Raw genomic sequence first — 21,267 nt, forward strand, 5'->3', positions numbered from 1 at the left:
AGACCACCGTGTCAGTGCATATACAATTAGAGAAATAAAAATAAAAATACAGAGACTGCAAGCGTGCCAGACACTCTGTTGTAATTAAAAGTAAAACCTGGACCTTGTTCTCTAGCGACAGTGTACTTTTACAACTCTCTAGCACACTGTGAATGTAGAATGACCATATTGACACTCCTGTCGTGGGAGATCCTGCAAGATTAATCGCCCAAGTCGAGGACTCTTTGAACAGGTCCAATGCAGATTCGAGGTGACTCGATCGAAAGCCCGTTTCCTCCTTCGGGGTAATTAAAGTTTTAACGAAGCAATTGTCCGCGCTGATTGCCCCGACTATTCTCGATCTCGAGTGCCCGATACGCGGGGCAATTTCTATCCGTGTATGAATGGAGGCTTCGTTATCGTTTGAGGTCTGTCGCGTTTTGTGGTCTCGAAACGATCGACTCTCTGAAAAGGGAAAAATGGATGTATCTGTTCAAATTCTATTTCATAACACTCTACGTATACTAGTGTTTTACCCTTCTGTCTTTGTTATGGGATCTCCAGGGTGGAATCTCCGGTTTCCACGAAATTGGTCGCGCCATGGCCACCCTGATGTCCGACGAGGTGTTCCACGACGTGGCTTACAAGGCGAAGAACAGAAACCATCTGCTAGCAGGGATCGACGAGTTCCTGGACGCTGTCACGGTCCTGCCACCTGGGGAATGGGATCCAGCGATCAGAATAGAACCACCCGCCGCGATTCCGTCGCAGGTACAGCGAAACAAATGCTTCCTAACTTCAAAAACTGTTTAACAATGTTTGAAACACGTTCGTTTAGTCTAAAGACTTTTTGATCTCGTTTAGGAAGTGAGGAAGCGACCGAAAGAGGAGAAGCCAAAGGAGGACCTGGACGAGGAGGCCGACGAGCAGAAGCTGAGGGAAGAATCCGGGCTCTCCAGATCCGGAAGGCTGTTTGGCGGTCTGGTCAACGACGTGAAGAGGAAAGTGCCCTTTTATCTGTCGGATTTCAAGGACGCTCTAGCTATACAGTGCGTGGCGTCGTTCATTTTCCTCTATTTCGCCTGTCTCTCGCCCATAATTACGTTTGGCGGCCTGCTGGGTGAAGCCACCGGGAAAAACATGGCCGCCATGGAGTCGCTGGTTTCCGGTTTCGTGTGTGGCGTTGGCTACGGCCTCTTCTCCGGGCAACCCTTGACCATTCTAGGTTCCACCGGGCCAGTATTAGTGTTCGAGACCATCGTCTACGAGTTCTGCAAGTGAGTAGACCGTTACAAAGGACGCAGAGTACTTAATCGTAATCTGATGGTTACTTACAGGAAATCCGAGTGGAACTACATGTCCTTCCGCTTCTGGATCGGCTCGTGGATAGCCTTGATCCTGTTGATCCTGGTAGCGATCGACGCCAGCGCCCTCGTGTGCTACATCACGCGATTCACGGAAGAAAACTTCGCCACCCTCATCGCCTTTATCTTCATTTACAAGGTACAAAAGAGGAGGGTTCGATGGGCACTTGATTTCATTCGCCTTTGCATGCTTGTACCCTAAAAAAGCCAATAGATGGGGTTAATATTTAGGGCTAAAGAGACTTTTAAGACTTGAAAGTTTCTAATCTCTGCAAAAACCGAATCTTGGAGGTTAATATTCCAGGACATTGGCTAGTCTTTCAGAACCCAATTTTCTCGCTAATTACGCAACCCTGTCCTTCTGGGGCGATTCTGGTTAATTGGATGGGGGGGTGTAACGGCGTGCTTCCCGGATCGCTCCATCAGCGAAATCGCTTGGCATCTGGGTCACGAATCCCCCGCGTTATACGTGCTAATCGAAGCTCCTTTCAGGCTTCGGAACGGGGGTTCGATAAGTTCGATTGGCCCCGATCTTGACTCTCTTAATTTAAAATCTCTTAAGTCTTAATTTAATTCCACCGGGGACTAACCGTTCGATTGTTCCAGGCTATCGAGAACGTACTGTCGATCGGGAAGAAATACCCTATCAACACTCACGCGAACGATCAGTTCGATTACGAGTGCTGGTGCAAGCCTCCGAACGGCAGTCTGCCCTCCAGCTACGACCACGTCAATTGGACGGCGCTGGATCAAAAAGCGTGCCAGGTCGGTAGACTCGAAGCGTCCTAAATGGTCGTTAGGCGGAATTACAAGCTCCCGTTCCTCTGACTACAGCGTCGTTAACTCTCTTTCAGACCTACAATGGCACTCTGGTGGGCGACGGTTGCAACCAACCCCACTACATACCCGATGTGTTCCTCATGTCAATTATACTATTCATGGGCACCTTCTTATTATCCGTCGAGCTCAAAGACTTCAAGAATGCGCTCTTCTTCCCGTCGAAGGTACGCCCTTTTCAATCCCTGCGCAGCAGGGGCCCCTGAAATGAAGATCTTGGGTTAAATTAGAGATCAAAGATCCGCGCGCTGAGTTTAGGCGGGCATTCGATAGAGTTATCAGTACTTACTGCATTCCATCTTCATCTAGACTAATAGGTCCATCATTTGGTATCTACAAATAGTTGTTAAATAGTTAGATAAAGTAAAACGTGTATAGTGAAAAGATTCGTGTCTAATGGTAGGTCAGACAGGTGGTCAGCGATTTCGCGGTGATCATCGCGATCTTCTCGATGAGCACGTTGGATCACATCGTCAACATCCCGACGCCGAAGCTGGAGGTCCCAGTGGAGTTCAAACCGACGTTGCACGACCGAGGATGGATCATCTGGCCTTTCCAACACAATCCATGGTGGAGCGCCATCGTCGCGAGTCTGCCAGCCCTGCTGGGCACAATACTGATCTTCATGGACCAGCAGATAACGGCAGTGATAGTCAACAGAAAAGAGAACAAGCTGAAGGCAAGTGTCTCTTCACCTTTCGATGTTCTTGCTGTGATTCTTTGTATTTAACGCGTTCGTTCGTTAATTGCTTTCCAGAAAGGGTGCGGGTACCACCTGGACCTGTTCATCCTAGCGATCCTCATAGAAATTTGCTCTGTGATGGGTCTGCCCTGGTTCGTCGCAGCGACGGTACTCTCCATCAATCACGTGAACTCGTTGAAGCTGGAATCGGAATGCGCTGCACCTGGCGAAAAGCCACAGTTTCTGGGCGTTCGAGAGCAACGTGTCACCCACATACTGATCTTCCTGATGATCGGTTGCTCTGTACTCTTAACACCGATGCTGAAGCATATCCCAATGCCAGTGCTGTTCGGAGTCTTCCTCTACATGGGCGTGGCGTCCCTGAAGGGGCTGCAGTTCTTCGACAGAATCCTAATCATGCTAATGCCAGTCAAATACCAGCCGGATTACATGTTCCTCCGACAGGTACTCAAATTAACAGAAGACCATAGTTAGCATTGGTGCAATGGCTCGATTGAACTGTGTCTTCAGGTCCCCTTGAAACGCGTGCATCTGTTTACGGCTATGCAACTGGCTTGTCTGTCGTGTCTGTGGCTGATAAAGTCCTTCAGCAGTACTTCCATCCTCTTTCCATTGATGGTGAGACTATTGTCAAGCTTCTGTCTTCGTAGTAAGTATCGTTAACATCGAGTGATTTGTTGTCAGCTCGTGGTGATGATCGGGATACGCAAGTCCCTGGACCTGGTGTTCACTCAGCGGGAGCTGAAGATCCTGGACGACGTGATGCCCGAACCGAGCAAAAAGCACGCCGACGATCTTCGCCAGCTGGAGAGTGGCGAGGTTAGCACCGTGAGACGAATACTAAATGCCATCGTTTGTCGTAAATAGCACGCGGGAAGTGACCGCGTGGCGAACATTTGCCCCGTGGTCACTGTGACTGGCTGCGATTACGACGAGCCTGCGTTTCGTCGGAAACGCGAGGAACGCGGCATCCTGATGACCGATCGCGTCAACGCAGCCTAAATCCTGCTACGTTGCTCCTGGTCGTCGTTCCTAACCCTTGCACGACGAAGACTGGGTCCTTTTTGACCCGTTACAATTAACACCCACGTTGAAAAGAAAAGGATTCGTAACTTAAACAACTGGCGAAGAAGGATACGTATTTAAAATTTGAACTTGAACTTCCTAAATATTTCTTTTAACAATTATTTTTGGCGTAGAAATGGCGTTAAATTAGAATAATATTATTTTAATCGAATGAATCTGATGCCTCGGTACTTAGAAGGAATGGTGCAAAAATTTAATCGTAATAGTTTAGTTATAGAGTGGAAATTTTCGTGCGGGTCACGAATGACCCAGCCTCGGCCGTCCAAGGGTTAACTTTTCTCGGACCAAAGCAATAACAGTCTGCCATTGGGCGTATTCTAAGGCAGAGTTGCGCAAAATCGATCGCAGTTTTTAATCGCCCAATCGCCTAATCGCTATTGCAATTAATACTTTATACATTTTTACAAGTATTTTAAACATTTGAAATACACTTACAAAGTCCCCGAATCTTTAAAGTTTGATAACTGTTTATAAAATTTGTATTTATGGAATCTTGCATTTTTTTCGAATGGCCCAATAAAACGAAATTACATTTGAATGCAATCTATACAATTTTTTAACTATATCGTTAATATAGAAAGGTAGAAATTAAAATTGTTAATAACTTTTTAACGAAGCTTCCATCAACAAATTGGTATTCAATTGGTATCGATCGAATTCGATGATTAAACTTGCAATTATTAGTCGTTGATTTTGCACAACTCTGTTCCAAGGTCCCCAGAAGAAAGAACTAGCTGGCTCTACTTATAAAATGGCGACTGTGCGCGCCTTAGTTAATTCTGTAGCAAAAATAAGCGTCTGTGAAACAAGAAGCCAGGACGTTTCTTCTGGGAACTTAATGGTACCAAGATGGCGACACGTACGACCCCCCAGCGAGAACGAATGTTTTTTTTATGTAAAATTCCGGCCAAACGAAACTCCTCCCGTCTCCCTGCGATCACGCGTGCCAAATAAATTTCGTGTAAGACTAACGAATCCCAAACGGTACTCGGTCCAACCAGTATTAATCATATGTAACAATTATGTCGTCGTTTGAATGCTCGAACGATAGCGTTTCTCTTGGATACGATTGTCTTGGATGTATTCGTAGGCGAGCTTACCATTGTCGTAGCGAATTTAGATCGATAGTAGATCGTATTTATCAGAGGTTTATATTATACGGAGGAGTCCACAAAGATGTTCATTTATAGCTACCTTTTACCTGGCCTAAGCTGCGATAGGTGTTGAAACGTGACCAAATGAACATCGTGCGTCACCTAATCGCGACAACACACACGGATCTACGAAACGACGCCGATGTTTCGCCTACAATTCGACACGTATATGTATCGGTTCGATCGCCTGCCTTGACGTATTGGAAATACATTATTGTTTAAAAACACACACAAAATCTCTCTGTACTCCCAAACTATTCCTTACTCAGCAACCACCGACACGAGCATGATCAGTCTTCGACGTGTCGTAACGATAGAGGAAATATTTGCGTTAGAAAATTGTATCAAAAAGGGATAAATTTCCTAAGATATAGGTGATTGTCGGGGGGAGGGATAACAGGGAGAGAAAGGGGTACCAGTCATCGTCGAAACCTGCGGACGTAATTGGTACGTGGCTCCAAAGTGCACGACCGTAGTTCCTAAAGCATCGAGAGGAATGCTCGAATTCTGTCAACCCCGCTGAAAATCGCACTCTTATTGCGCTGAACTTCGAATGTCGACTATAACTGGGTCATTCGAGCTACTATTTGCGTTTGTAAATTCGCGAATCTCTGTTAAAACGATCTCCAAAACGGCGGATCTAAACCCTATGTGAAACTACGGTCTTCATAGGGTACCAGTTCCTCTCAAATTTACAAAGATTGAAAAACTACTACAAATTTACATCTCGAATAATATATGAATCGAAGTTGCGGACATTACGCTTCTCCACGAAGCAATGTCTGCAAATTCGGAGGTTTCTGTAGCTCGACCGACGTGTACCGCTTGCGTATCCATCGTTGTCCGACCTGTCTCGAGGCAAGGTAGTGATGAGAGTTTCGCTGAGCTCGATGCATGGCTTGATTTTTGTTCCCCTGCAATTGGCTGCTGTACCTGAAACTGAACTTATGGTTTGCCCGTCAGGAGCAGAACGAGTTGGGGTACGGGCCGCCGGACAACATACAGATCTCGTTGGCGAACGGCAACATCATGAAGATCCCTATGGCGAGCATCAACATCAGCGAGGAGGTCAACAAAACCGGGATTTGGCAACAGGTGAACGAGTGCAACGAGAAACCGAAGCAACCCAAGTTGATCAAGTGCGTACTACCAATATTACATAAGTAATTAACAGGGGCCCACGTAATTTACGACTCTCGTTCATCGAAGCTGTTTTTGAGATATTTTTTTAAGTCCCTCAACATAGAGATCGTCGTAAATTAGGGGGATTCCCTCTACTCTACTCCGAGCGTTTCGTCTTGGGGCCTGCTAGGGGACTCGTCAAGTGAGGCTTCCTAACAGGCCCTAGTAGCCCTCTCGTGGCGAGTACGGGAGGCGACAAGTAATTGCATAAGGGTTTTATGTGCACAGCGCTGGTAAGCAAAAGAAGCACTCGAAAAAGGATAGCTCGTTGATGGCAGACGAGACTACGAGGCTGACTACGATGACCGAAGAGGACGAAGATGACAGTGGGATCTCTATCAAGGTGACACACGTAAATGACTCTAAATTCTAACCACCACCATCACCAATCCGATAAATCACATGGCAAGACACACAGCAAGAGCACCAATACACGGGCATGCAACATACCCCCTGTACGCTACTGTGAGTAAGACTATAAAAGGGGGCTGCACGGAACCCTCCAGTTGGGTCGTCATAGATAGAAACCTCCCTAGGATAAACGACGACCCCGGTAGAGAAAATAGTCCCTATTCACGTTTAACGCATGGACTGACTAATCTGATAGAAAGGGGATGAAAGGACTCTTAAATCAACCCCAGCTTGCTCGCATTGCCCGACACTTGGTTACTGTTGCTTCGCATCTGTCGATTTTCCTTCGCCCGCACAAGCTTCTCGCCGCCATTTTGGTTCCCTATTAGCGTTAACCTAGCACGATACCTCTGAGACTTTTTATTAAATAAAATATGTGACCTCTTCCTGTAAAATTGTAAGATTCTTGAAGGAAGTGATGTATTCAGACATTTTAATTAACTTGAACAAAAGAAAATAGAGTAAAGTATAATCTTCAACTTCTAGAGTTATTAACCGTAGTTAGATAATCAAGATAAACAAGACCTAACACAAGTTGTTTCACCTACAATATATCGCTTATTCTAAAATAAACTGGTCCGCGGACCACGCGAGGCTCATAAACGCTATGGCTGCCTCTGTTTTCTGTACTCGATGCTCCGCTACGCAATTTCAAAGTGTTCTTTCATAGTCGTCGCTCGTTCTTAAGCGCTTGGTGCACCCTCCGATTCGCGAGATACAAATGGAACGTTTTATTTGACCGTTTCAGGTGGATTTGATACGATCGAAGGAGAGCATCTGCCCGTTGTCGGCCAGTGGCACCACTTCGGCCGAGACTTCCGTCTAACAGTCCACCAGGTGATTAACTATCGACCCCCCGGACGATCGAAGAAACTTTCGGTTTTGTCGTAGCCTTAATTTCGTCGATTACATTCCAAGCTTCCAAGAAGAAACGCTGGTCGAGTGCAATTATACAGAGTGCCACCTAGCGGATTAAATTCGCGATAAATGGGAAACGCACACCGTTTAAATAAAACTAGACTTAAGATTCGACTTGCGAGCGCGACAACAACCGCTGGATCTCGAACCCATGCTAGCCAGCGTGCAATAATGTTATTTATAATTTTAACAAATAGCCAAAAGTAGCTCGTACCCGAATAGTAGCGAATATGCCAAAGAAACCCCTGTAAACGATACGTCGACGTTTCCTTCGAGGGATGTCTCGCGAGGAACAAGAACGAAGCTTGTCGCCAGATCGTTTCGTTTCCTCTCGAAGCTTGCGAGACAAGTCGAGAACACCGGCCAGCTGCGACAATATTTAACTATTATAAATGTACAGCGATTTTTTTACGCCCCACCCAACGGTTTGAAAGAACTTCCCTCGCGCTAAAGGGCAACCGGAGGCATTCGTACGGGAGCATCGACGTGCGCCGCGGAGGCAATTTTTTTCACGTTTTTTATCGAAAATCCTAGCTGAATTAACACGCCGTCCCTTGAAGGATGATCCTTTCCGTTCGTCGCGAACGATGACAATTTTTATCGTACTGAACGTCTTTCACGTAGCGCTCGCAACGATCGTTTGCACGGGCAAACTGTTGCTTCCTTGTTTCCGCCGATCTCCGCTCGACGTGGACGAAATTGGCGCGCGAATCGCAGGGGAGAAGATTTGATACGATATTTTTCAGCCGATTACACACGCGTTTACACGAACCTTCGAGAGACTTTACCGAGAATTTCGTTGGGCGAACCAACGTGTTTGAAAGTGTTGCCGTAGCTAACGTAGAATTAAGAAACAGTTTCAGGAGCCATTTACGGAATACTCCTGTGTCGATGTACGTATGCGTATAGCGAAGTATGGAGCGACTAGTTCGCTCGTATGTTAATGTTACGTGTGTTTGTATATATATTTAGAACAGAAAATAGCATTCGAAGTGCTGTGCAAGCTTCGAGAACAAAGCAAACTTTATTTCCGCGCGAGGAATATAAACTTTACGATAGTTGAGTAGTTATTACACGCTTTGAGTTTATAATATTGTCCGAATCTGATTAGAATTTGTGATCGTCGTACGGGAATAAAGTTTGCTCTGGATTGTTTGATAAAGACCGTGGCTTGCATCAGCGTAGTTATGAAACGATAAGCTTTATCGTGCATTCCACCTACGACACCATGTACGAATCTCGTACGTTAACGGGCTACAATCGCCGCTATAGTATTAATTGGTTGTGATTAGCTAGAGAGAACGATCGTTTTCTAGAAAGGATAAGCTCATCCGCGAGTCTTGAACCACCTTCGATGGCGAGAGTCCTTCCAAAAGGTGCCCCAGAGTCCACATGCTCCCTCGATAATCTGTTCCCAAGTCCTATTTATGAATATTCTTTTGCAAAACTCTTCCCAAAAATTCTCAGCCTCTTTACGTTTCCTCCACTTGTTCCTGCAATATGAAATACATTAAATTGTTGCTAAAGACTTTGACTTTGGTAAAGTGTTAAATTTCTGGGGAGCAGTATTCCGATATTTCCAATTTACATACCTTCGACATTTATACAAAAACTAAAGAATGTGTAATATCGTCGAAGATCACTCGAAGGTGGATCTGTTGAAACCGTAGGCAATCGATTTAGGTACTGTTAAGTATTGGCATAGTATTGAATTGTTTCATACACGAATTGAATTCCTCGTTTGATTTTTATTACGAATGTAACGAACTTGGTCGATAACCGACCGTGTGGTAGTTCGTACGATAGAGTACTTGGTTACCAGACGGTCGTTTTCGACTTACAATTACGCGTACACACACACGACAAATAATAATACTCGAGGTATTTAACCAGCAGTCGTATAATTCGCTGCCATGCATGCAATCGATGTATTATTACTATTTATCGGAATTACCGATCGATACTGATTAAACAAAACGCAGAGTAAATTAATAAACGGCCCGTGGATTTCACCCACGCCCCGGCTCGCTCCATTTTTCATTATCCATGTAGGACAGTATGCTTCAACAGTTTTAATAAACGTATGTCTGAAAATGAAACGATATTTAATTCACTAGTTCGTAAGCTTTGTACAATTAGTACGTACTGTATTATCGAAATAACTAAATATAAACGTATAAAAAGTTAGGGAATCCCCGTGCTAATTATACAAACCTCCGAACGCTCGTAAACAAGATGGCGGATCGCTCTAAAGCATCGTGCGAATAAAGTGATCGATGAACCTCGGTAGTAAATTTTTTATTCAAAATATTTATGCTTTTTGACAGTTTCAAATAAACATTTTGCTTTTTTAATAATCAGGATATTATTCACTTAACATGAGACGCGCTCGTTCACTTTCGAACGAGCCACGCAATCGTAATCGTAATTATTGAAAAGATATTAAACGATTAAAATTATAAGAAAAAAAAAAACTCTGAACGGAAAATATTTCTTTTTTTTTTTTTGTTTTCAATGCACTTCAAAGGCAGTCGCTGGAAGCATAAGTAAATAAAATGTTAAAAACAATATCGAACGAAAACAGGTGGCCGCCACACACCGCCCGACAAAAACAAATACACCAATTCGTTTTTATTAACAAATATCACTTTTACAGTGTTTCTTTTCTCTTTCTTCGACAAGTCTTTATAAAAGTACATTTATGTCATTAATATTACCGATCGTGCTTAGTTTAATAGTAGTAAAGGGAAACAATCAACAAGTCTAAATAATTGTTGTGCCTTGAACGGATGCCCGTTGGAAAGTGTAATTCGTAATTAGCCACTGAACAATTTTACAACAAATCACGAACCAGCTCGAAGAATCTTCAATTTCACTAACACGAACAATGATACTTACCCACTTTAAATTACTTACAAATATTGCTACGAAAATTCATTTGCGGTATTCTTCAGCTGGGTTTCGATAAAATCTATTATCTTTTTTTTTTTTCTACTTTGTACAATTCCAGTAATGGCAGTATTTTCCACTTGTATGCAACCAATTTCTCTCCTGTCCGCAGAGGCAACAGATCAACTAATTAAAAAAACACACACGATCTTTATTGCACGCGTAATAGAGTCTCGTCTACTACTGGAAATTGGAGTATTCATATCACGATAATATTATCGGTAAATCGGCGTGATTTACAACCTCGTTCGAATAATTCTTAACTTTATGTAATCGATACATAATTCGAAAATAGCTCGAACGAAGCCGTGGACTCTAGTAAGCTCAATTTCTAATATTCCCGCGAAGACAGAATGATAAGATACAAAAATTTACATTTTTATTGCTGGATAAATTTCCGACATTCGCATGTAATCGCTCGCTTGTTCTCGATACTTGTTATTTGAGTGTCAAATGCTTGTGGAAATAAAAAATGAAAACACTTATATTGATTCGAGCACGATATTTATTATAAATTCACCATACAGGGTGTTCGGCCAACCGTGGGAAAAATTTTAATGGGAGGTTCTAGGGGTAAAAATAAGACGAAAATGAAGAATACCAATTTGTTGATGGAGGCTTCGTTAAAAAGTTATTAACGTTTAAAGCTCCGTCTGAGATGCTGGCGCACGCAGCTGTGCGCAGGTTGCCTAACTCCAGGCGCAAATGTTAATAACTTTTTAACGAAGCCTCCATCGACAAATTGGTATTCTTGATTTTCGTCTTATTTTGGCCTCCAGAATCCCCCGTTAAAATTTTTCCCAGGATTGGTCGAACACCCTGTACAGTTCCCTGCAATTTGTACACTTATTGCACTATGTTAGATTCTTTAAATTTGTCAATTATTTTCAGTTTTGCAACACAATTTGTACAATTTTATACGTTTAACAGTGGTCACTGAGGATCTAAATCTTTTGCGAAAATTCTGAATAAACATCGTGCTTGAATCGACTGATATAAATGTTCAATTCGCGACTCGGTTGTATACAAGCAGGTTACACTGTGCCTCAGTGAACACGTTCTAAGCCTTAAGAGATTCTTAACCGATATCTAACAATATTTTTATACAAACAAACTATAAATCGCACAATTCCTTCAATGCCTTTGTTTCTTTTTGAACGACCACTCCAATCATGCCTTTAAAGTGCGATGAAAACGCTTACAATCACGAAAACGGTAAAGTCGAGTTACAGTTTGAAAAAACAGTGATGACGTCAATCGTGCCCATGTCGTACCTCTTGATCATTGCATATAGAGGGTTATTGTAATTTTCGTTTTTTTTTCTGGTATATACATTGGTATCTGTTTCTATTTTAAGTAGACACGCTTTACGAGACGGGTGCTGAACGGAAATACCTATACGGTAGACGTAAATATATATATTTTTTTTTTCCTTTTTGCCTTTTTGGTATTGCCCCCAAGATGCGGAAAGAATCGTAAAAGAAATATGCTACGTAATAGAGGAAATAATTACAATCTACTCTATATTCTAAGTGCATTAGGATCAACCGATTTTTTCGTAATGTCCTTCAAAGGTTAAAAGCTCGTTCGGTAAAGTATTCGTTCTTTTTGTAGTTTTCAGATATTGCAAGGATGTTTATGATAACGAGGAAAATTTACTAGAACATTAAATAAAATATAGTGTCAGAATTTATCCAAAATGTGATATCCAAGTGTGGAAAAGCAAACTCTTTTTTTTTTTCCAGCTTTAAGACACTCGTGTCATATGGGTACTACACATTAGTACAAAAGAAAATAAGCATGATTTTTCACATCGTCAGATACAAAAAGATCACTATGTTACTTGGCCTCCGACTCTGTTGGAGTTTCACTCCTGGTAGGCACTTCTAATTTCACGTGAACAGGTGCGTCTGTATCTGGTTGACTACCGCTCTCGTCCGCAGGTGAGTCCTCTGATATGGCTGCATCTGCAAGTTTTATTTCTGCATGCACAGAAATAGGATGCTCCCCCTCGCGAGAATAGCTTAATTTCGTTCGATATTCTTTTAACACGCTGATTTCCAAAGAAACAGCAAACGTCTTTTGTTTCAATGCGACTTAAGAATTGCTATCGCCAATGTTGGATATCCCCGACGCTGAACGTTGGCAACCAACGTGTTAATCGTTGCGAACTAGCAAATTTACCTGAACAAACAGGGTCGGACATTAGGGAAAATACTTTTTCTTCCGGCATATCCTTCGTTAACTTTTTGAAATGGACCACTTGATCCGAGAATGATTGCCAAAACGATTGACCTTCGGGTATGGTAAACATAGCCTACACGTTGTCCATTGAAAAGAAAAATATAATACACCTGTCTCTTCGAGGCGCATAGCACACGGACTTTCTCAAAAATTATTGCATGCACGCGCGTACGTAACGATTAAATATAATTACCTTAAATTTGTTGTATATATGCTCAGCCTTTTGTCTGATTTGTTCCGCCTTCTGTTTGAAATTAGCCTGGAAAAAAAGGGGACAAATGAAGAATACAAGCTAAAAATACGCTTCTTGAGATAACAGATATACTACCTCTTCCTCTTCGTTTAACTTCCAATCGGCTAAATTGCCAATGTATCGACGCAACTGAGGAAAATTATTAAAATTTCAGTACAGATGTTACAATCGATTGACAGTAACACTTACCCTTTTAACAGTCTCCACGATATGCGGGTGCTTCTTCAACATTAAAGGATCGATTGTAAGCGAAAGCATGTCGTCCATTGCCTGTAGACACACGTCCGGGTTTGCTCGATCTAATCCAAGATTGGACTTGATGTTTGCATCCAATTGTAACAGTTGCGCTTCTATGCGCAGCCATCTGAAATCCGACATCCACGATTGAAGGATTGACGATTACTCCGACGCGTTTATTCCCATTCCTACTACCTCAATTTGTTTGTTTTGCGATGTAGCGCCCCATCTTTCGCTAACAGCCGTTTCTCTTCGTCCGGGACGTGTACGTTGAAGTCTAGGCAATCTTTCACTTGTTCCGGCAGGATCTCGCCGCTTTCCAGCTGCGCTTTCAATCTCATGGCGTTCCTGGCTGTAGACCATTCCCACTGCGCTCGAGCTTTTTCGCTTTCGAAGGACTTTGGCTTATCCATGTCTAACTTAATGCCTACGTATTCACCAGCGAACGTTAACGCCAACAGAAACCGTCCCGGCGTGTCGGAGGACGTAGTGCAAGACACTACTGTACCTTCCAATACCGACGTTTCACCTACGTTATTTTTTTCTGTGAAGTACCACCACATTAAATCCCGGTAAGATTATTTTAGCTACGTAAGTTATCTGTAGGTGCTTACTTTCCAAAGTAGCCCTTTTCTTATGCATTACACCGAGCGATGCTTGCTGGTCGCTGGAATCCTCGATTTTTACTTTACCACGGCCCCTTCCATGTTCTGGGAAACATAAAACGGTTATTGGAAAAAATCCTACCCGGGTGTCTCGTTAGACGAATACTTCTGTAGGCACCATTTTTCTCTGTCGCGTCCGTCTCCTCTGAACTCGAGAAATCAGCGAACCGTTTCGGTTTTATTTTCCTCCCGCTGCGACTGACGACTTCTTTAGGCGACTCCTCCCCTTGGGAATCCAACGCGGCGTCCTGTTTCGTCGTGTCGCTCGTGGATGCAGACAGAGACTTTGCTTTCCCGCGTCTCTTCTTTATCTCAGGTGTTTCCTAATCGTTTAAAATTTCTTAACATTGTGCAATAGAATCTAACGCATTATTTCTACGTGGACTGTTCAACTGTCAGGAATAATCGCACAAACTGTTCAGGCTCTACAACCGTCTGTCGGCAATTCCTAAACTGCTATCGGAGAGCTCGGTTCAATAATTGCGTTCTTCGAACAATATCGCAGAGACGAGCGGAAACTCCCAACAAAACTTTATATATATCCATATATAGATACTAGTATATTACAGGATTATTAGCAGCGCCCAGAAGAGTTCTTCTTTTCATGGATTTCTTCTTCTCTTCCTCGTCAATGACCAGGGACCCTGTTTCCATATCGCTGTCCGTGGCGCTAACTGTTGGTAAATCCATCGCATTACTTGTTTTTGCACCCTCCTCGCCGATACCGGATTCTTTGTTCACACAAAAGGATGCGGATGAGTACGTCATACTCTTACACGTATTACGCAAGTTCCATTTACCTTTGAGGCTACCGATACTCGCTCCTGATTTATTTCTGTCATTTTTAAGCTCTTGTTCCAACTGTATCAAACCCTCGTGGAAAAACTTTCTTCTGAGGGGCTTGCCAAATTTCGCTTTATTCTCCACGTATGTAAACAGCTCGTCTACCTTACATACGGCGCTAAAATATTTAAAACTCTCGATGCCAAATTCACCGACTAACTGTAAAGCTATAACACTGAAATCGATACTCACGTTTCCCCTGTGCCATAAAAGAAAACACTATACTTTGAATTTTTTGAATTAGGATCGATAACCCTTTCGACCTGAAAATAAATTTACAATGTACGCGCCGGAGCACAGTTTCCTATTACAGGGAAGTTACATAATGGTTTGTACGTATACATACACATTGTAAGTATAAATAAGATTGCATCTAACCAATTAATCCGATCGTTCTTCAAAATAACACGACTGTGGGGATGATAAAATGGCATTGAAACGCATTGGAGCGCAGCGATATGTGGCGATTTATCGAATTTCAAATACACGTATTTGCGTATGCAGTCTTTATGTAAACACACTTTCAGAATAAATTAATACCGATATCGTGTTGCTTGGAAGCAGTGCTGCAGCCGCGGAATAATGTATATTCAAACGAAATTAGTACGAAAGTTATCGTCGACACCGCAAACGTTCGACGTTAGACATCCCTTATAAGTTGCTAAAAGTATCCGTAAAATCTGTGATTGAACTTACTTTGGCTGGCCACGGTGGATAACCTCGAACTTTCGCAAACACCTTATCACCAGCGAAAAATTTCTTATGAAGCTTCACCATGTCGACGGCAAGCTTTCACAAGTGCTGTGTCAAGCGACAAACGCTATTCCCTCGTCTATTATGCACTACAGATAGTACGAACGGTTAATTTTTAAGAAACATCGAACAAAACATCGCGAAAGCCGCCATTTGCACGATATAATATTGAAAACACGCAAAGTAAGACGCTGCGCGCCAATTCATGGGCCTCTAGTCACGAACACTCACGAACTTGGACTGCGTGCTCGAAAAACACCGAAACGTGAACCGAGGTATCTGATTGGTCACAATCGATATTATCGATACTATCGATTGCGCGAGTTTAAATTATTTTTTCTTCGAAGAATTATAATTTCGTTTCGTTTTATTAAATCTGTACAAATACAATACGAGAAAAAAATTGTTAAAAATCGATCCGTTCCTTTTGCACGTATTTATTTACATATTAAGGTGAAATAATATTAATATAAGATCAAGATGAAATATAGAAGCGAGGTATGTCAATAAATTCACACGTGCACTGCATAAATTGTCGACAGAGTAGTCGGTGGCGCGGCACAGCGCTTTCGTAAAGATACGGAACGTTTTGCGCTGCTTTTCGGAACACGTGAACAAATTAGAATTCAATGGATACGGTTTGCCTGTCAAATGTACCAATGTTGATACGATACTTATTTTAAAAATATTCCATACTCGTTCACGGATGTGTGCGATGTTACAGCTAGTATCAAATGTTTCCTCCCAAGATTCTCGATTAAAGAACTCGAGAAACCTGTTCACTAAGACGTAAGTACGTTCCGTTCAATTTGCTTGCAACCGAATCGTGCGATACTGTTTTTCTTTTTCATTTTTTCTATTCTTCGTTTTTTGCAGCATGTATCACGCTTCTTTTTACACGCGCTTACGGTGTATAATGCAGCCTAGAATCTTTAATATCGTTCCAGTATTTACGAGGAATTGTTCTTCGAGCAACTGCCCCTCTTTCCTGTCGTAATTGCCGCCGCTTTTATTTTTTAACGCAAATACCTGACCCGTGAACGCTGTAATTAATTGGACTTGTCAATAACCGTACTACTAATAAAGTATCGACTATTTGTAAAATATAAATTTTTAATGTACTCGTATTCTCTGTCTGCTGTATCTAATTACTTCTTTGTATTTGTTAGCGTTTAAAAATTAATCTCCACGACGTATAAGCAACTTTATAACAATCTCATTTCTTTTGTATGTTAATACGAATCCTAGCTTCGTTTATTTTCTAAAAAAAAGTTCGATGTTTATGAATTAATTATATGTAATTCTGTCGTTTATTTGCAATAATTATATCTGTATGATGCGTATAATAAACAGATGAACAAAGCCTACATATGGTAATAATATATGTAATCAAAGATGCCAGCTCTTAAGGACCAACGCTTCCGTTGAAGTGTTTGAGTTCAAGAGGCCTGCTAAGGCACAATGAAAGCCATTGTATCAATCACATTGATCGTGCTACTGTGTGGGATAAACTCAACGCCCATTAACGCCATTAGAATATGTGCCAGCAGAAAGAAAAGTATTGAGAATCTTTCCTTAAAACAAAACGCACCCAGTGTACCTGAAAATATACCCAACGACAGTAACATAGCTCGTATCGTAGTAAGTCATAAAATATGTTCAATTTCGCGGAGAGCTACGAATCCAGCTATTATTAAGTAAGTTAAATAAATAAATTTTTCGCAGACAGATGACAATATTAAATTCGAAAAATGTACTAATTTTTGCCATGCATTGTGGCAAGAAGATAAGACTGCAAATGGAACAGAAATTATTATTTTATCCCAAGGTATACCTACTGCACTTTTTTTTTAATATGATAAATATTAAACAATTACTACGTCTATTGTACGACGCTTCAGGTTGTTGGAAACAGTCCGGCGAACAAAAATGCGAAACTTCCGAATGTATCGCTCTTCAGCGTTCTACCAAAGCGTTGAACAACACAAAATTCTGCTGTTGTCACGGGGATTATTGTAACGTTAATATTAATAGTACCAATCTTCTGTATTCGGAGAGCAAAGTACATAATTCTATTACTACAGAAAATAATCAACCCAGTAAGACCAACGGCATGCGTTCTTTATAATGTTCCGTAACTCGACGGTATTCTCACGCAGATTCTTTCAGCAACCGAATATTTGGAACAATCGGACTCCGGACGATGGATGCTTATCATAACGAGCGTGCTGGTTTGCGTATTACTAGTGATATGTATCGTAGCACTGATGGTATATCGTATGTACAACACCAATATGTTAACGAGATTAGGAAAGCCACATTCCTACACAGATCAGTTTATGGACAGTGCAGCGCTAAGAACTGGTACTTACACAGTAGATCATTTAAAACTTACAACGATCGTAGGTACGTTCATTGCCAACCGAATAGTAGAGACAACTATGTGTACGAACGTTATAGGATTCATTATGGAATTTCAGGGCAAGGACGTTATGGTTCGGTATGGCAAGGCAGCATGGGTGACCAAGATGTCGCTGTAAAAATATTCCCTTCCCATTATCGTAACTATTTCCAAAACGAACGCGATACTTATTGTCTTCCCTTCATGGAACATCCATCTTTACTAAGTTATTATGGTTACTATCTCTCATTTAATAATAATCTCCCGTTCGCTGGAACATATCTTAAAAATGATCCTTTGTTCAGGCGTGGATGAAAGAGTAAACTTGGAAGGCAGTGTTGAATATCTTTTGGTACTTAGTTTCGCGCCAGGTGGCACTTTGACTGATTTCTTAAGGACTCATATAGTTGATTGGACCACATTTTGTAAAATGGGCCTTTCTATGGTAAAAGGACTCGCTTACTTACACACTGATATACACAAAGGTGGTAAGTAAAACGCGCAAAAAATATTTCTCGTTTTGAACGATGTCTCTGACGCGTTCGTTGATTTTACAGATAAATTCAAGCCTTGCATCGCGCACAGAGATATTAACTCACGAAACATATTAATTAAAGCTGATGGTACTTGTTGTATATGCGATTTGGGACTGGCGGTTCAAATCGCTGGTTCCAAATACTATTCGAACGGAGAGGAACAACACGCTGAGATAAAGTCTATCAACGATGTAAGGCAATAAAATTACCCAGTCCGTAAGATAATTTGTAATATAATCGAAATTATCAAACTAGGTTGGCACTCTGAGATATATGGCGCCGGAAGTATTGGAAGGCGCTGTTAATTTGCGGGACTGTGAAAGTTCTTTAAAACAGATAGATGTATATGCAATGGGTTTAGTATTATGGGAGCTAGTTTCGAGATGTTCTGACATTTATATGCCAGGATCGGAAGTACCTCAATATAAACAACCGTACGAGAAAGAAATTGGCCTTCATCCGACGTTCGAGCAGATGCAAGTTTTAGTTTCCCGTAACAAAGCTAGACCGTTGCTAGAGGGTAATTTAATAGACAGACCGGGAGTACGTTTAATTAGAGAAACTATGGAGGATTGCTGGGACGCAGATGCAGAGGCTCGATTAACCGCATTATGTATAGAAGAACGTCTTTCAGAGCTACAATCTCATCGTGGTAAATTTAAATGAACGATGCAAGCTATTATAAATCGTAAAGATAAATATATAAATTTCTTTTTTCAGTGACCATGCACTTCACCGATGGAAGTCCAATGGTAAATTCCCATTGCACTTTAGTGCCTTCGACTACAAACAGTCTTTACAGCGAAATTTCGCACCACGACAACGCTCACGTCGCTCATCTCTCGTTGCACATGGTACAAGATAATTCGAGTAACGAAGGTGGGATCGTCGAGAATTTGATAACGTTATCGCCTTCCGAAAGCATTGTCCACGAGCATAGTTGTAAGTAGCCTTAACGCCGCTATGGAGGGTGGATGGTCAACCGTGGGAAAAATTTTAATGAGAGATTCTAGAGGCCAAAATAAGACGAAAATCAAGAATACTAATTTGTTGACGGAGGCTTCGTTAAAAAGTTATTAACGTTCAAAGTTGTGGCTGTAGAACGGCAATTTGTCCATCTATTTGAATTTTTTTCTCGAAAGTGGGTAGGATTTTAGGGGTATGTGTAATCACAAAAAATTATTGTAATTGACCCCCGCAACCGAAAATAATTTTTCCAGAACGATTTGAAACTTTTTAATTTTTTCGAAAAATTTCACACCTCGAATTTTTTTCTCGAAAGTGGGTAGGATTTCGGGGGTATGTCTAATGACTAAAAATCATTGTAATTGACCCCAGAACCTAGAAATAATTTTTTTAGAACGATTTGAAATTTTTTAATAACTTGATAACGAAGCCTCAGTCAAGAAATTGATATTCTCGATTTTCGTCTTATTTTGGCCTCCAGAATCTCCCATTAAAATTTTTCCCATGGGTGACCAAACACCCTGTATATGCATCAATTGAAACTCGTATTTAATTTTGTAATTGTATTTTAGTTAAAAATTCAAACGAAGTAGCAATATATAATCATACTCAAGCACTTCAACCTTATCAAGGACGAAATCCTTGCATGGAGAGGAACTTAATGTTGCAGTCGGATTCGTTCGAGGAATTGGGGTGCAATGGTAATGTACTTGTCGACAAATCCATGAAGCATGCATGCAACGATCAATACAGAATCGTATCTGAAGCGCAAGGCCTCGTGTCTCACGATTATTTGAGTCAACACACGACGCAACTGACGCAGCTGAGACCAGCAACCCCTATACCGTACGTTCAAAATGTTATTTCCGACGATGGTACGTCGTATGGTAAACGCAAGCAAACGAATGTGCACGAGGTCTGTTCGCAAGAAAGTCCCAGGAAAAAGTTATTCGGCTGGCCTAACTTCAAGAAGCTACTCGCCAACAAGAAAATGTATCCGTACAATAAGTACCAAATAGATAGGGAAGACTCTAAGTCGAATTTACTGTCGAAACAGAACGTGCAAATCAAAACGGTCGAAACGAACGTGACGATATCTCCAGGTGGTAAGTACGTGAATGGTATCATCACCAAACCGCCTGGTTCTGCCACTCCGTTGGACAAGAATGACAAAAACGCTGTGCAAATTGGCAAACAGAAATTAGAGAATGACAACAACACGAACATTCGACCATCTACTTTGCCCCTGGTAACGTTAAGGAATAAAAAGGGCGAGAATAATCTCAGTAGGCAGGAGAGCATCGACAAGTTCAACGAAGTCTTCAACGTCGGGTCTAACGTTAAAGTGTTGAAGGACCCGCATATGAGAATAAAAACGCCAGGGGATTTGCCACCCTCTGTGAGGAAGGTTCGCGGTCGTGGACAGTCGACCGCGAGATTCTCTCTCTACGACGACCGAATGATGTGCAATATTCTGAGCGAGGAGGACGACAGAAGCGACAGAGCGATTTGGAATTCGGTGCCGTTCGGTATGGATTTTGGCGACAGTGACGAAAAACATTCACCGGCTAAACTTAGTACCAAAAACGTTACTTGCTTTTAATCGGATATAATATTAATCTATTTGTAAAAGTCTATAGGCGTAAGGATAACAATAGCTGTAGTATAACTTCAGCATAAATATATATGTATGTACAGAAAATATGTATAAGGATAAAACAGATTTTATACTCACAATGGAAATTCACCGCGCAGGCATTGAAACAAATTTGAAAAGAAAAAGAAA

General features: G+C 41.7%; 3 protein-coding genes across 22 annotated transcripts in view; 2 read left to right on the forward strand and 1 right to left on the reverse strand.

Annotated features, from left to right (window-relative positions):
• Nucleotides 1–9,821, forward strand: part of Ndae1 (Na[+]-driven anion exchanger 1) — a 49,105-nt gene extending 39,284 nt beyond the window's left edge. For 14 of the 17 annotated variants that reach the window (XM_076780032.1, XM_076780046.1, XM_076780030.1 and 11 more), the window contains 12 exons: nucleotides 544–750; nucleotides 844–1,256; nucleotides 1,317–1,482; nucleotides 1,950–2,108; nucleotides 2,198–2,347; nucleotides 2,584–2,863; nucleotides 2,942–3,327; nucleotides 3,394–3,501; nucleotides 3,568–3,702; nucleotides 6,087–6,262; nucleotides 6,534–6,648; nucleotides 7,465–9,821. In XM_076780032.1, the coding sequence (XP_076636147.1) occupies nucleotides 544–750; nucleotides 844–1,256; nucleotides 1,317–1,482; nucleotides 1,950–2,108; nucleotides 2,198–2,347; nucleotides 2,584–2,863; nucleotides 2,942–3,327; nucleotides 3,394–3,501; nucleotides 3,568–3,702; nucleotides 6,087–6,262; nucleotides 6,534–6,648; nucleotides 7,465–7,542 (2,373 nt within the window). In that variant the 3' untranslated portion in view covers nucleotides 7,543–9,821. Of the gene's footprint in view, nucleotides 1–543; nucleotides 751–843; nucleotides 1,257–1,316; nucleotides 1,483–1,949; nucleotides 2,109–2,197; nucleotides 2,348–2,583; nucleotides 2,864–2,941; nucleotides 3,328–3,393; nucleotides 3,502–3,567; nucleotides 3,703–5,159; nucleotides 6,034–6,086; nucleotides 6,263–6,533; nucleotides 6,771–7,464 lie in introns of those variants that run through there. The other 3 variants (XR_013080864.1, XR_013080865.1, XM_076780045.1) reach the window with 2 other exon arrangements.
• A 95-nt stretch (nucleotides 9,822–9,916) lies between these two features.
• On the reverse strand, nucleotides 9,917–15,816 carry Jasper (JIL-1 anchoring and stabilizing protein). 3 transcript variants are annotated; one of them, XM_076780049.1, is made up of 12 exons: nucleotides 15,522–15,816; nucleotides 15,018–15,088; nucleotides 14,783–14,943; nucleotides 14,550–14,656; nucleotides 14,101–14,305; nucleotides 13,932–14,027; nucleotides 13,513–13,861; nucleotides 13,270–13,444; nucleotides 13,156–13,209; nucleotides 13,021–13,086; nucleotides 12,768–12,900; nucleotides 9,917–12,550 (listed from the first exon to the last, which is right to left on the reverse strand). In XM_076780049.1, the coding sequence occupies exons 1-12, from the start codon at nucleotides 15,600–15,602 to the stop codon at nucleotides 12,423–12,425; spliced, it is 1,626 nt and encodes a 541-aa protein (XP_076636164.1). In that variant the 5' UTR covers nucleotides 15,603–15,816; the 3' UTR covers nucleotides 9,917–12,422. The 3 variants fall into 3 exon arrangements, with proteins under 3 accessions (XP_076636164.1, XP_076636163.1, XP_076636162.1); XM_076780048.1 differs by having other exon boundaries at nucleotides 13,513–13,846; nucleotides 14,550–14,713; XM_076780047.1 differs by having other exon boundaries at nucleotides 14,550–14,713; nucleotides 15,522–15,815.
• Nucleotides 15,817–16,182: 366 nt separating this feature from the next.
• Nucleotides 16,183–21,267, forward strand: Wit (kinase protein wishful thinking). Of its 2 annotated transcripts, none has more exons than XM_076779912.1 (11): nucleotides 16,183–16,367; nucleotides 16,932–17,219; nucleotides 17,304–17,406; nucleotides 17,480–17,677; nucleotides 17,748–17,984; nucleotides 18,059–18,214; nucleotides 18,285–18,467; nucleotides 18,537–18,706; nucleotides 18,771–19,167; nucleotides 19,236–19,457; nucleotides 20,054–21,267. In XM_076779912.1, exons 2-11 carry the CDS (start codon nucleotides 17,040–17,042, stop codon nucleotides 21,082–21,084), a joined length of 2,877 nt encoding a protein of 958 aa, XP_076636027.1. In that variant the 5' UTR covers nucleotides 16,183–16,367; nucleotides 16,932–17,039; the 3' UTR covers nucleotides 21,085–21,267. The 2 variants fall into 2 exon arrangements, with proteins under 2 accessions (XP_076636027.1, XP_076636028.1); XM_076779913.1 differs by having other exon boundaries at nucleotides 16,974–17,219.

This window comes from Colletes latitarsis, chromosome 12, assembly GCF_051014445.1.
Source record: "Colletes latitarsis isolate SP2378_abdomen chromosome 12, iyColLati1, whole genome shotgun sequence".
In the NCBI taxonomy this organism is placed as follows: domain Eukaryota; kingdom Metazoa; phylum Arthropoda; class Insecta; order Hymenoptera; family Colletidae; genus Colletes; species Colletes latitarsis.